General features: G+C 35.2%; 1 protein-coding gene across 2 annotated transcripts in view; it reads right to left on the reverse strand.

Annotated features, from left to right (window-relative positions):
- Positions 1–5,023, reverse strand: part of LOC21393035 (DNA mismatch repair protein MSH1, mitochondrial) — a 33,564-nt gene extending 28,541 nt beyond the window's left edge. Inside the window, exons 1-7 of one of the 2 annotated variants that reach the window (XM_024174975.1) lie at positions 4,905–5,023; positions 4,295–4,427; positions 4,076–4,173; positions 2,951–3,026; positions 2,703–2,822; positions 2,132–2,179; positions 416–480 (exon numbers count right to left, since the gene is read on the reverse strand). In XM_024174975.1, the coding sequence (XP_024030743.1) occupies positions 416–480; positions 2,132–2,179; positions 2,703–2,822; positions 2,951–3,026; positions 4,076–4,173; positions 4,295–4,427; positions 4,905–5,023 (659 nt within the window). Of the gene's footprint in view, positions 1–415; positions 481–2,131; positions 2,180–2,702; positions 2,823–2,950; positions 3,027–4,075; positions 4,174–4,294; positions 4,437–4,904 lie in introns of both variants that reach the window. The other variant, XM_024174976.1, reaches the window with a different exon arrangement.
- Positions 5,024–15,443: the final 10,420 nt, after the last annotated feature.

Here is a 15,443-nt window from a genome sequence, read left to right on the forward strand (position 1 = left end):
ATCACGGAACATTGTAAGCAAACGTATAAACCCCACAGTTATTCAAGTATTTGAATTTTGCAAGAAGCAAATGATGCTTCGTTCCATGGAAAATTCTTGGAAGAAAACCAACATGTGAGAAGGTTTCCACATTCGAAGACAACATATGTATGGAAATCTACAGTTGATGATCTTTTCCAAATAAATACATAAATAAATTGCAGTTAATTTAAGAAATGTGACTGGCTTTTAACATTCAAGCGTACAAAGGAGTAATTACGCAAAACTCACAACCTAAGTTGCTTCTGGATTCAATAATCATGTTTTATCTCTTTACTCCGAAAAACCAAAGAAAGTCTTATAATCAATCACTTCTAGAGCAATAACAATAAGTCTAAACAATAGATCAATTATAGAGTATTATCCATTCAATTACCCAGATATAAAACGACTTTTGCGAGAGCGAGCATTTGTCGGACCCTGAGCTTCTTCGACTATGCACTACAAGGAACAAAACATAAGCAGTCAAGTTATGCCCACATGGACATATAAAAACATTAAATCAAAGGATAAAGAATCAAGATAATAATATTAGTACTTGTATCCAACAAAACATGCTAATAAAGTACAGCATTGTGGTAACATCAAAAAGATATTCAAGCTTCCAAGTGAATGAGGAGGGCCTTCTGTTGCTCTAATGGAACAAAAAAATAAATAAGCGATTTCGAGATAAGATCATCACCACCAAACGAGAGGTTTTTTTTTTTTTTTTTTGAAAAGAAACACAAACTTTATTGATAAAAATTTGTACAAGAGAAAGCCAAAGGCAAGGGAAGAGATTTCGCTAGCTAGAATGACCAAACCCTGATAGATGGAATAATCAAAACAGGGAATTTACAGATACCGCTAACTAACTCTGAAAAAATTAGCCTACCGAACTCTATCTCTGTAAGCCCAAATTGAGACCCGGTATTTTACATTATCCCATAACACCCAACTATCTTCCGATCTCTCCTCAAAAATTCTGCTATTCCTTTCAAACCAACTACTCCAAAGAGTAGCTAGGAGAGCAACCTTCCACAAAATTCGACCTCTAAGACAAACTATTCGGAAGAGAAAAATCAAGCAACTCGAAACAATTCCTTGGAGTAACCCAAGAGAGCCCAAATTCCTTTAACAGTGCAGACCAGACTTGATGAGAAAATGAACAGTGTATAAACAAGTGATTAGCAGATTCTCCCTCTTTCTTGCAAAGAACGCACCACCCGGGAGATAATGAAAGATAAGGACTCCTACGCTGCATCAAATCGTGAGTGTTCAATTTGTTAAGAAGCAGGAGCCAACCAAAAACTTGAATCTTAGAGGGAACACGGGTTTTCCATATTTTATCAAATAAAACAAAGGGTGGAGCTGAAGATTCTGATGTCAGGAAAGAGAAATAAGACTTAATAGAAAATATACCATTTGGATCTGGAATTGGAATCCTCCGATCCTCAAGAACATTACAGAGAGTTGCCCCTAAATTTGATCAAATTTAGGGTGTTGAACCACCAAACGAGGGGCTCAACACCAATTTAATCTACATCCTATCTTTCTGAAAGAAAGAAACAAAGGAAAGAAAGAACAAGGGAGATTTTAAACAGGAGCCTGTTGAATTGTAATAATATGAAGAAACTACGTTGGGAATGAATGAGTACATTAGGCCACTTTTATCAACATTTAGCCAACACACACACACAAACACAAAAAAAGAAGAAAGAAGAAGAAGAACCAGATTGAATTGTAAGAACTCAAAATTGCAAATCAATCAGAAGGCCTAAAACCTAAGGACTACAAGAGTTATTTAGGAGATGTTTGGTAAGGGGATTCATACCATGATTTGAATCATGGTTCATGGTTCGCTACAGTATTTTCTCTCACAAAAAATACACGTAAATCGAAAATAATTCTAATCTAATGATTCTAATCCATGAACCAAACGTCTCCTTAAGCTCTGTATAAGTCCATGCATCAAGTAAGAGCAGAACAGAATATAGTCTCGGAGAAGCAAATGAATGTACCACATAAAAGGAAGGGGGTTCCAATATTAAGTATGCCGAAACTTGCATAGCAGGAAAATATGATCTCAACTACGGAATAAATGCTAACATACCACCGAATATCCATTATGTGTCAGGTCATCCAAAGTTTGCCGAAGATTCTGCAAATCAAACGCAATGATGCAATAACTATCAAAGAGAATAAGGCGAAAAACCATCGGCCTAATTAACTGCATACTAAATAGTGAAATAAAAGGAAAGAATTCACTGCCAAAAACTTAACAAGTAATATCCTTATGGTTGTTAAACATGAAATTCTTCCAAAACGAAATAAAAAAAAAGGAAAAATCATAAACAAATGTTCTCTTATGCTTCATGGTCTACCACTAAGGCTCCATAAATATCCGTTCTTCTTGCCCCAGCGGAAATGGTCCAAATCACGTGATGCCTATCATTCCCAAACTTAAGAAAATCTAATTGTAGCTTCATTAACCATGATGCAATCTCCACGCAAAGTCCATACAAGGCTTTTGGTCGGGTGAACATCCATTGTGTGTTCTTATCACTTTTTGATAAATACACGACTATGACCATCTTTAACATCATATAATAAACCTTTAAGCAAAAGACTATATGAACTACAGAAAATCAAAGATAACATGCATATGAAAATAGGTATATTACCATAACTGGACATCCAGCTCTTGGAATACTATCTGAACGCAGACCCCCAAAAGGATTCAAACCCGCAAATTCAACTAAAAGGCAAGCATCTATCCCAATGGCTTCATAAAATTCCCCAACCTGAGAAAAACAAAATGCTTTTTGCCCCATCACTCAATTGCAGTAGATAACATCTCAAAAATTGCAAATATTTTTAAACCAGATAAAAGTGCTACCAACAATATGCATAAGAATAATTTAGTACATACTCTGCAGAGCAAAATCTCACGAGCAAACTTTGACTTGAACTGCAACATCTCCCAGTTGAGTGTTCCTTCTTTCAGACTAAGATGAATACATTTCTTTAGTGAATAATTTACAAACAAGGAAAACAGCTTCGGTTAAGCTTATAAGGAACGAGGGAGTTCATAGCTTTTCAATCACGCATAAGACCATTTTAACTAAGAGTAAAGTTGGCCTGAACTAAAAAAGAATAGCTATTATATAGATACATTACAGTCCTTTCAGAAAAGGGTAGGCAAAAAGAGTTATTTATCAGAAAACCAAACTATAGAGAGCAGCAGAAATTGTTCAAAATGTGGACAAAAGAAAAGAAAAGAAAAGATCAAGCGATTTTCTCCTATGTGAGGTGCAAATGCCTACAAGAGCACTTTACGTTTCCTTTTTAATCAACCCAAAGAAAGCAAGACATATTATAACATATATCATTAAAATTGCAGTGCAAAGAGATGTTAAAGTAACAACCTATATTATGGGCTCCCGCCCCTGACTTACGGCCATTGCATTAATATTATCGTGATGTGAGCAGTTCAAATTGGTTTGAAAATCTTTCCCAATCATGCTAGTCGGAACTTGTATGCAGCACTTATATGAAAGTGCATGCATAAAGGTTTGGAAACTACAGTGAAACCTTTAATCAGCTGAACAAGTGAATGATGCTAAGTTCTATACCCATATAGGTAGACTTAAACAATGAAATTAATTGTTTTATGCATATATCTAAACAGACTAGGCCAGTCACCAGCATACAATTATTTTTTCTTTCTTTCTTTCCTTTTTTTTTTTTTTTTTTGAAGGATCATAAGAAACATTGGAACTTTTTAAAGGGACTAAGAGCTAAATCAAGAAGAAATCCTAGAGCACAAGAAGTCTTCCAATTGTACCAATTCAGAATAATCAAAGAAAAAGAAACCTCTTAAATTCCGTAGTAGTAAAACCTGTAACAAAGCCAAATACTTCACCCTATACATAAAGTATCTCTGAAACTGTCTTAAACAAAATAATGTTTCACTTTCGTGACAATAACCAAAATACCGCGATCCAAATACATAACAACAAAAATAAAATAGGAGCTATATGTATTAAGAGCTCACCTCCCATTTTTCAAGTTGACGTCCAATCCTAACAAATTTGAATACTCAAGCCTTTTAACTAGCTGGACAGTTGAAGGCTTTTTGCAGTTTTGCAACCTCTGCAATAAAAGAACACACATTAGAAGATCTTACATTTATACGTCAACAAATTCACAGTACGAAAGATGTAAAGCTTTCCTAGCAACTTAAAATAAATAAATAAAATAACAACTGGCATACCTCTTTCCACCACAATATGTTAGAAAGCTCCTTTTCGGTCAAGACATCGTTCGACGGCTTAACTTTCCTTGTAGTTCTTAAGCTTCTTTTCAATATCCTCTGATCTTTAAAACAAAAAATCCTCCCAAATGGTCTTTTTTTACTTGAAAAGAAGAAAACCTCGGGTTAGAAAACTTAAATCCCAACAATGAGGAAGCAATACCCGGGTGTAATGTAAACCAAAACTAACGTTTGCAAATACTATCTAGCTATCCTTAAAAAGGGTGGTTAAATGATAATCCTGATTATATCAAACTAAAAACTATGATTATTTTAACTGTAAACCATTCTATTTTTGTTATCCCATGTTCAAACATAAATACAAAATTTTTTCCTTAAACCATCGCCAACTGTATAAACAAAACGAAACTTGAAATCTGTATACGTTGTTCTGTTGAAATAAAATTATTGTTTATAGAAAAAGAGAATATTTTCACATTGTGGGTCGAACTTCAATAAAAATTCCTAGTCTTAAGAAAGGAAAATGGATAAAACATTTCCCTTGGCTGCTCTATTGAAATGTTTTCCATCAAAACAAACAGAACTATAAGGAGAGAGAGAGAGAGATTACAGGAGCAGTGGAGAGGGAGTGAAAGAGCTGTATCTACAAGGAGGAGAGCGAAGGAGAAGAGCGAGAGAACGCCAATGCAAGGAGAAAACGACGGCGTTTCGAGTAGCCAACCAGTACATATTGAAGGACGATAAAGGAACAAGAATTTCTCAGAAGAATGGGAGAGAGGAGATTTTTCTAGGGTTTATGGAAGAACTTTTTCTCTTTTCCCTTTCCTTTCTTCTGGGCTCTGCTCTGTTCTGCGCTTCCCGCCAGAAGAAAGGAACGCTCACGGCCAACAAAAAAAAAAAAAAAAACAACAACACGAAAAAGACGGAAAAAAAATAACACAATCATGGGTGTGGAAGTCGTTTTAAAAATAATTTTATTTTTTTATAAAAATATAAATAAAAATGTTTTTAATCTTAGAAATTATTTTTAAAAATTTATTTATTAATTTTATTAAAAGATTATTTTTAGTATAAAAAATTTATTAATTTCTTTCTCTCTATCTACTCGAAAGAAGAGAAAATGAAAATAAAAAATAAAAAATGACTAATAGTCGTTTTTCATTTCTCTCTAATTTTATATTAAATCAAAAAAATCATTTTTATTTTCATTTTTTATATTTAATTGTGTCAAACACTATTTAAAATTATTTTTATTTTTTTTTCAAAAAATGTAAAAAAACAATTTTAAACACGGCAAACACAAGGGTTTGTTTAATTTGCTGAATTTTTAATTTGAGTTTATATGTGACTTTATGTGAGAGTTTTTTACTGTAGTAAAAAGTTAGATGCGACTATTTTAGAGAACTTTTTACTGTAAAAAATTTAAATTCTAAACTCAAACCGGTAAAATGAACGAGACCTTCTTTCCTTTCCCTGGGATACAGAAAGACAATTTTGGTCATGTACGAGGGAGTGTTGAGGGATCTCTCAGACCCAAATTTGGAATTTTCAGACCGAGAAAGCGCATAGTTTGGATAAGGAGTGATGATATTCTAACAGCCAAACACAAGTACAAATGAGGAGTTTCTATTGTAACAGCCACACGTGTGGCATCTCTGACTTTTTAGTGCGTAGCAACTTAGCATTTAGGGGTTGTTTAGTTGGGGGATTCGTACCCCGATTCGAATCATGGTTCATGATTCGCTACAGTATTTTCTCTCACAAAAAATACACGTAAATCAAAATTTGTTCTAATATCATGATTCTAATCCATTAACCAAACGTCTCATTAGTCTTTTTATTTTTGGGATTATTATCTTTAGCGTCCTTTAAATTTTTTATCATTTTTATTTTGTCATATACCCGTTTAATTCGCTGATTCGATTTTTTAATTCGAGTTGAGATGTGATTTTACGTTAGAGCTTTTTACTGTAGCAAAAAAGTTAGATGTGACTGTTTTTTAGAGTTTTTTACTGTAACAAAACTCGAATTCTAAATTCAAATCGGTGAAATGAACGATGTCTAAATTTTTAACACTACCACTTTTTCATTTTAAATTTTAAATCCATTCTATTTAGCTCCTTCTGTCAAAATTTTTATTAAAAATAAATTTGAAAAAGGTATAGTATGATTATGTGGTCTTTCTATTAGAGTTTATGTTAAAAACAAGGTTTAGTTATAAAAAAAATTTCCTGAATTATACATCTTGTCATACTTTGTCTCCTAATATTTGAAATGTAACTTTGTTCTCTCTCAGCAATGACATGTTAACAAGAAAAACCCCTCTGTTAGGTTTTTTTCAACGGAAATTGACATTTAATTTTTTTTTTTTTTGTAATATTTTTGTAGTTTTATGGTTTAAAGTTTAGTTTGAATTTAAAACTAATTTAAATTTGAACTTTTAATTATGATACATTCATTATTGATTAAATGTAAGTTTTTTTAGAATAAAAAAATTATGAATTTTTTGAATATTTAAATTAATTTAAATTCAATTTTGATTTTAAACCATAAAATTATCAAAATACTCTTGTTGGGGCCCGTTAGATTCGGCGAGTACGACATGTCAAGGGTATGTACGCACAAGTACTAAATTTGAAGGTGTTAATGCTGACGTGGATCGGACACACGGTGTTCGCAGAGGAGATTTTACAGCAGGGCCTCCAACAGAGAAGAGGGGTTCGACTAGGCCCAAAGTAAGCCGAAAAAAATAGATTTTAGGGCCCACTTTGTCGCCACCTTACTAAGATGCCAACTTATGCACAAGGGAAGACTTCTTATGTAGTGTAACACCCTGAAGAATTAATTGAGATTAATTAAAGTAATTGAGATTATTAGTGTGCCTAATCTGATTTAATTAATTGAGTTTTGATTAATAAATGTTTCTGACGTGTAATTTAAATAGTTCCAAGGTATTTAAATTATTCTCAGTAATTTTTTATTTTAACCCAGAATTGTGTATGGGCGCATTTTTGGACTGTTTCTTTTAAATGTTAGTACCTGTCTATTTTCTTTTCTTTTTCTTTTTCTTTTCCTTCCCGTGCACCTCTCTCTCTCACTCTCTCATTCTCTCACACACACACACTCTCTCTCTCCCGTTTTTGCTTCAAATCAACTGGATTTCAAACCAAAGGAAAGTTTCAAGAAGTTTCAACATCAAGAGAAGGATTCAAGGTAAGATTTCTGAAAAACCTCTCTTGAAATCCTAAGTTTTCGGATTTAAAACTCATTTTTGGTTTGAAATAGATTTTGATGGTTTTATGAGTAAAACTAAGGTAGAAATTTGAGATCTTATGTTCTTTGGACTTGTTTTAGGACCTAAAACCCAGATCTAGTGGTTGTCCCTTGAAATATTTCGATTTGGGATTGAGATTGCAGGTTTTGGACTGGTTTCCGCGAGCTTCTCTCGCGCAGCTGATTCCACCGGTCGACCTGTCTGGTCGACCGGATCACATGGAAACCGATCGACCGGATTGCATTAGCCTGACCGGTCGACCTGTCTGGTCGACCGGAGTGCACACTACCGGTTGACCGGTAGTGTTGCACTATTTTGTCACTGGTCGACCGGTTAACACAGGGTCTGACCCTGTTTGGCCTAAAATTGTTGTTTTGACCCCCTGTTTTCGGAGAGAACCCAAATTAGCTTCATTTGGGGACTTGAGATGAATGGATTAGCATCTTTAATCCTTGTTTTGAGATTGAAAACCCTTGGAATGATAATTTGAAACATGAAAATGGATTTGGGCACAATAATTGGAAACCTTGGTATCTAATTAAGATTAGATTGCTTTAGGAATGAGAATTAATCCTAAAGTGTTGTCTTGCATCAATGATCGCTGAGGATTCAGACTGAAGGGGCTTCAGGAAGCAAAAGCCGAAAAAGGCAACGCTAGTGCCATGTTTGATAGTGCGAGGTAGGATTTTTAACCCTTTTCCTTGTGAGCCTGATTTTCAAAACGGATTTTGGCCTTGTAAATGTTTAAAAGAAAAGGGTTGGTTTGCGAAAGAAAAACTCTTTGAAAACCATAGCTTGTGTAGTTTATGGAATCCATGGCTTGTCCTATCCATGGAATCCATAGCTTGTCCAGTCATGGAACCTCATGGCTTGCCCAGTCATGGGGCCCGCGGCTTGAGTAGTTCGTGGGGTCATAATAATGAATTCAGAAACTTAATGAATGATTGCTTAAACTAAGAAATTTTGTGAACCGGTAAGCGAGTCTATTGCTGTAAGTCTAGATAGGATACAGATAGTGCATCCTCGGGGGCAGAACCTGAAACTCGGTCCGGGTAGGCGAGGCACTTGGTTAGGTAAGTAATTTGTACTAATTACTTGCAGAAGCCTGTAATATGGAGATTTTACATTTATTTCTTTTGAGAAAATGGATGTGAGGTTCCGGCTGTCTGTTGGAACTGAATGTCTATTTATTCACTTACCCATTTATTTATTTACTCGCACATTTATATATTCATTTATTTTTAAGTCATTTTAAATTATTCCTACTGGGCCTTTCGCTCACGTTTTATGTTTAAAATGTATTAAACCCCTCCCAGGAGATTCTAGGAGCGGTGCATAGTAGCTGGATATTTGCTACGGAGTAGTTGAGTTTTGCTACGGACCGATCAAGTGAGGATTAGGTTCATCCTCTGACATAAAAGTGTAAGGAATCGAGAATTCTGTAAACTCATGTAATATTTGGATTGACTAGACTGTGGTTGATGTCTATTGTAATTGACTATTTACATGTTCATGTATGTACAATGCCATATATCCTGTGGGTGGAGCCCTGTGTGTTGTCAGAGGCTCAGGATTCTGTAATTTATTTATATTTTAATGGAGTTAAGTGGGGCTTGTCTAGGAATCTGCTTTATTAACCCCTAATCGAGCTCCACGTCACCCACCCCATTTGGGAGGTGTGACATGTAGTCATGAAGATTGCATGGATGAAGTATGGTGGGAGGAGCAATCGAACAGTTGATAGATATTTTACTTGGAAAGGTCGACAAGGCTATTTGGAAAAGTGCTCTAAGGACAAGCGATATTTGCCTCCGAAGCGGGCGTATGACTCGTACTCATGTGGATAAGGCTATTGGAGGGGTACTCGGAGCACAAATGCAGGTTGCCTTTGAGAGCAGATATTAGCGAATGAGGTTTTGTAGCTTTCTGGAAATGTGCTCTGGACAGGCAAAAGCTAGCCACGGAGGCGGATTTTGAATTTTCTGGAAAAGGCTCAAGAACCTCGTAAGATACTCATCGACGAGTAAGAATTGATCGAATGAAGTGTTTGAGGACGTTTTGAGGATGAACACTCAAGATATGGGCAAAGTTTCGAAACTCACTTAAAGATCTTCGAGCCTGAAGAGCATAAACTCGAAGAACTTAAGTCTTTAGCACAAATGACTTAAACTCTTAGAGGAAAATCACTTAGAGTTTTGGCTAAGGAAGATGATGAATTCAAGATGAATTGTTCTCATGGTGTAAGAATGATTGTATGGTAAGAATCATGTTTTTTGAAGTGTTGGTAAATGAGGATATTTATAGGAGGAGATTGGGATATTTTGGCAGTTGCTCCGAAGTCGAACAATCATGCCCTGACAAAGGCTTGCACGAACTATTTCCCTTCGAAGCAGCTGCATTAGGTGGCTTTTGTAGGGAATGGTGTCCTAGAAGCATGAGATGTAATATGATATTTATTATCAATTTAATAAAAGAGTTTATTCATTACTTTTTGTGCATATATTAATGAATATTTTATGAATATCAATGAAAATTCCATGATTATTTATGTGACATTAAACATTGTATATAAGTGTTATATGCGATGGATAATATTTAAGGATAATAATCAAAACGATGTTCGTAATGAATTTAATTAAAGTTCAAAATCTTTAATTAAAATATTACTAATGCAACTCATTCCCATTTAGAATGGAACAAGATTATCCGTACTGTTAATATGGTGAGATATTGAATGAATGTATTAGGCATAATGAGATTATGTGGAACAAAGACACAGACACAATATGAATTTCTGATAATTTCTGTTAAGTATAGAAATGCTAATTGAGTCTACCGACGGTCATATATAGAATGACCTTAATCCTGAGATCTTAACAAACTCCTATTTATGGATTTGTGTATTTTGATTTATTCAGTACAGGTTTTGAGATCTTGAGTCCTATTCCTTGTATTTTAGAGACATGATAAAGTGAGTAGCCGAAAATGTTATTATACAAGATGAAATCCATTCATTCTTGAGAAAGAAGTAGATAAATAATTCTCTTTAGGGTTGATTCAATACTTGGACCATTAGGAGCGCTCTGATTCATGAATTTGTTTTATGAATCACTGTCCATTAGAGAATCAATGATACTCAAGGATAAAGATGTAATTAGAGAGGTTAACAGATTTCACCTGGCTCTAATTATGAGTTATTTATGGAGGATTGATCTAGATGCAATGACTATATCAAATGGACATTTCATAGTCTAGAAGTAATTTATGTCTATAATTAAAAGAGTGCAATTCCAAGTTTATAGTGGAGTAGCTATTAGAATTAATAAAATTAATTAATTAATTTAAGTGTTTGATTAATTATTAATTTTATTAGAGCTCGAAATTATAGGTCCATGAGTCCCGTGTCGTTTTGTAATTTTACAAGATACTAAGGGCAAAATGAGAATTTTAGAATTACGGAATTCTAAAATAAAACGCTCAAGAATAATTAATTAAGAATTCATTATAAATTAAATAATGTGATTATTTAAGTTTAAATTTGAATTTTGAAACATACATGTGAAGGTGTTCACATGGTGTGAACGCACAACACATAGTGAATTCTTTTGGGATTCAAATTGCTTACTCTACTGTAACGTCCCAATTTTCGGGCTCAAATTTTGTTCTAATTTTGTATGGATGAATGGTAAGAGCAACAATGAAGGTGTGAGTTTAATTATGACTTAACAGAGCCAATGAGATGCTACAAAATTGTGTTCATAATTCTAAAGAAGCTCAAGGACTAAATTGCAATTTTGAAAAAAATAGAGGGGCTAGATTTCAATTTTAGAAAAAAAAATCAACAAAAGATCTACTCTTTCCCCTCCCTCATGTCTCTCACACCCTCACTCTCTCTTTGTCATCTCTATGTTCGACCCTCTCTCTCACCCTTTCCCTCTCATTCTCTCGGTTCTCCCTCTCTATCTCCCTCTCAAAAAAATGCTTTCATTTAGTTAGAAAACAAAGGGCTTTCTTCAAAATTCCTTAGGTAACCCGGTTTTGAGAATGATTTTGTAGAACCTTGAAGTTTTGCAGGTGGTTTTCATGATCAAAGAGGTATGGGACTTTGATTTCTCTTCTCCTTTGTCTCCAAATCCAGTTTTTAGTTTAAACTTTGATCTCTTTGTCTTAATTGTTGTTGAATGAGGTTCTAATCCTGTATGGGACTTTGATTTCTCTTCTCCTTTGTCTCTCCAAATCTAGTTTTTAGGTTAAACTTTGATCTCTTTGTCTTAATTGTTGTTGAATGAGGTTCTAATCCCATAAACAAGTGAAAAGCCACAAAGATTGGCCTTCTAGGGTTCATACAAATTTATGATTTTGACCAATTTTGCTGAGTAATCATAATCTTAGGAGATTTCTCGAAGGTTTGTAGAAGGAATTATGTGCCTTAGGTGTTTGATCTATGGTTTGATGAGGATCCTAAGAGCAACCCAAAGAAAAGTATAAAACTGTACTTGCTTGATGAGTTTTTGATGTTCATTTTGTTAGGATCTTAAACTAGACATCCTAAGCTTCGTATTGACGTAAGAATCACCTCAAGCGGACAACTATAGCTTAAGTTTTGCATTTTTAAAGTTGAGCACGATTTCTAGAAATTCTGCATAAAAACCAGCACGAATTGATCTGGCATAACATGTTTTTGGAGGCCTTAATGGACCCAAAACCAAGCTTATGATAGCTCTTTGGAAAGCCCTAGATGTCTACTTTGATTGGACACTGATTTTATAATTTTTGGGGCTGTGTAGAATATTTTATACTTTTTTTCGTAACAGTCGCCACAACTTTCTTTTCTTAAAATTGATAAAATAAAGAATTGAGACCCCTACTTTTTGAAATAGGATTGCTGCACCTAAACCACATTTGGTACCATTTAGAATACGTTATTAGTGATGTGTGAGAGTTGAAATCACCTCATTTGGAGTGTTGTAGCCCGAGTTGTGCGCATTGAAAGTTTCATGTAGAGACAGTGCACGTGCATAGAGTGTAAGAATTTATTAGCATTGGTTATTGTTACGTGATTTTTATGCTCACAAGTGCACATGTCACAATCAAGTAATAAAGTGTGAATAAGAGTGTTGATCCCACGAGAATTGAGTCACCGATAATAAAATGGACAAGTGACCCCAAACACCAAATTTGATTGAAAAAACACAAGGACAAATTACACTTTTTTCCCCTGAACTATTTGCCTCATAACAAAATGCCCCCTAAATTTTAAAAATAACAAATTTTTCCCCTGAACAATTCGCCGTTAGCACACGTCCTCCTTTTCCGCCCCCTCGGTCAAATTTTAAACGTTAAGTGCCACATGAATGGCATGTGACTCTTATTTTAAGGGCAAAAAATTAATTTACTGTGTAGAGTTAGAAATAGGGCAAAATCCATTCTAATTTCCCGACTTGATTCTCGGTTGTCTCAGTTTTTGAGCCACAAATAGGAGAAATTTAGTTGGGACTTTTATTACCCACTTACTTTTGAGTGTTTTGACACCAACGACATGAGAAATGGCAGCCAAAATTGACGGAACCAAACTCCTCCATGGCGAGCGGCGACGGCGGCGGCGACTTTGAATTCCTGTAAATCGGCCAGGATGGCTGCGGCTACTGGTTGGGATTGACTCATCTATGGATTCTAAGTGAAATGATAGGGGCAGTGCACTTCACCACCGCCGGGACTGCGGTTTTCCAAGAGGAGGTGTGGCGGACGTGGAGGGCGGTTGCGGTGAAGCTTTTTCGGTGGGAATCGATGACAAACTTCGGGTGGGTCTTGTTCCTCTCATCATTCTGAGTTCATAGAGACCGGAATCACTCCGATCGGAGGTCGGATAGAAAAGTTATGGCGATTGGAAGTTTTGGGTTTTTTTAAACTTTGGCCAAAAGTGTGCCTTCATCTGGCAGAGTTGGTAGCCGTAAGACACCAATCCAGACTCGACTCAATGAGAGCTTTCGGATGAGCCGGGAGGTGTCAAAAATGGATGCCGGAATACTTGCCGGAGCTTGGTGGTCGTGCACGAGAAAGGGAGAGGAAAAAGAGTGAGGGTTGGGATGCTTCTGATTGGGTGAGATTGACCAATCTATATTCAAAATCGTCATTTCATAATTGAATAAAAATTAAATGCCTCAACGACTTCCACGTGGTACTTAACGTTCAAAATTTAACCGAGGGGGCAAAAAAGGGGGACGCGTGCTAACAATAAATTGTTTAGGGAGAAAAATTGTTATTTTTAAAATTCAGGGGGCATTTTGTTACAAGACCAATAGTTCAGGGGGAAAAAGTGTAATTTGTCCAACTAAATTTAATAAACTGATTAGGCAGAATGGAAGCAATGTAAATGCAAGCCAAAAATAGTAAAAATAATGAGAATGCAACTATAGATCTTAATTCAGTGATTAAATGGGCTAGGACTATTAATTTCACCTTAGTTATAATTCAGGCCTTAATATGACGCGGGAATGCTACAATATTTCTATTCTTGTTAACTGAAACTCAATTTTTTTGCATAAAATTCTTCCAAATTAATTATGAGTTAAATTCTTCAAACCATTTCCAGCATATTCCTATGTGAATCTAGTTCTCAGAATACAGATATCAGCACTGGTTCCATTTAGTTATGCAAGATGAATAATATACTCCGACATCAAGAGGACGATGACCAAACCCTCCCAACTCGCAGCAGATCCAATCAGCCCAAAACATTCCATTCCCCCTCTAACCCAGCCCGATCCCGGAGGAGATCTGAGTCTCCCACAACCACCTTAGACGACAACGCCTCCTCCATCAATGGTCCCGTCACCAGATTGGCGGCAAACAGCCCTCTCCCATGACTGATCTCTGTTCCAAGCCAGGCTCCACTCCCCTTGTGGCAAGAACCCCGGCACATCGTAGATCCACCAACGACCACTCTCTGGATGAAGAACGAAGGCCAGCAGACCGACAACACGCCGGCCAACCGGCCCCTCCGCACTCTTCCTCTCTATCTTTCTCTCGCTCGTTCTCTCTCTTTATACTAATTCGTAGTTAACAATGTTATTTTTTTGCTAATAATTACTCAATTATTCAATTCGTCAAGAAATTAAGAATGTTACGCATTAACTTTTAATAGAAGTGAAAAGTTATATACTAGTTTGAAAAAAAAAAAAAAGAGGAGGAAGTTTGAATTATGGTAATGAAAGTTGTATTGAAGGGAAAGTGGCCGGGTGAGAAGGGGGAAAAATAGAAAGGTAAAGAAAAATGGGTAAGCAATAATTGGAATAGTATACGTGTATAATTTTTATTTAAATGGTATTTTTGTAATTAATTGGAACAAAAAGGTTTCAGTGCAAGCATAAATTACGATAATCTTAACGTAGCAATTAACCTCGTCGCTAAGGAAAAGACAAAAAAAGAGGGAAAAAAAGCAAAGCAGAGCTATCTTTTAACGTGTTAAGAAGAAAAAAAAATGCCAGGGAAGCAACCCGGTCCTAATGGGCCTGTTTGTTTGCGTTTTCATTTTCGTTTTTCACGGTTTTCAAAGTAAAAAATTGAAAACGGGTGTTAAAAACGTGCTTGGTGCAATTTTTTTTAAAAAACAAAACCAAAAACGTTTTTGTCTTTTTGTGGAAATCAGAAAACGAAAAAAATGTGTTTTCATTTTCTCGTTTTCGTTTTCTGTTTTCTGAAAAACGGATTTCACTTTTTTTTTTTTTCATTTTCTTCCCTCTTTTCTGAAACCGTTTTTGTATTATATATGTTTATTTAATATATTTATTTAATATATTATTATTTAATAATATTATTTATATAATATATTATTATTTAATATATTTAATAATATTATTTATTTAATATATTATT

Source organism: Morus notabilis, unplaced genomic scaffold (assembly GCF_000414095.1).
Source record: "Morus notabilis unplaced genomic scaffold, ASM41409v2 Scaffold328, whole genome shotgun sequence".
Classification (NCBI taxonomy): Eukaryota; Viridiplantae; Streptophyta; class Magnoliopsida; order Rosales; family Moraceae; genus Morus; species Morus notabilis.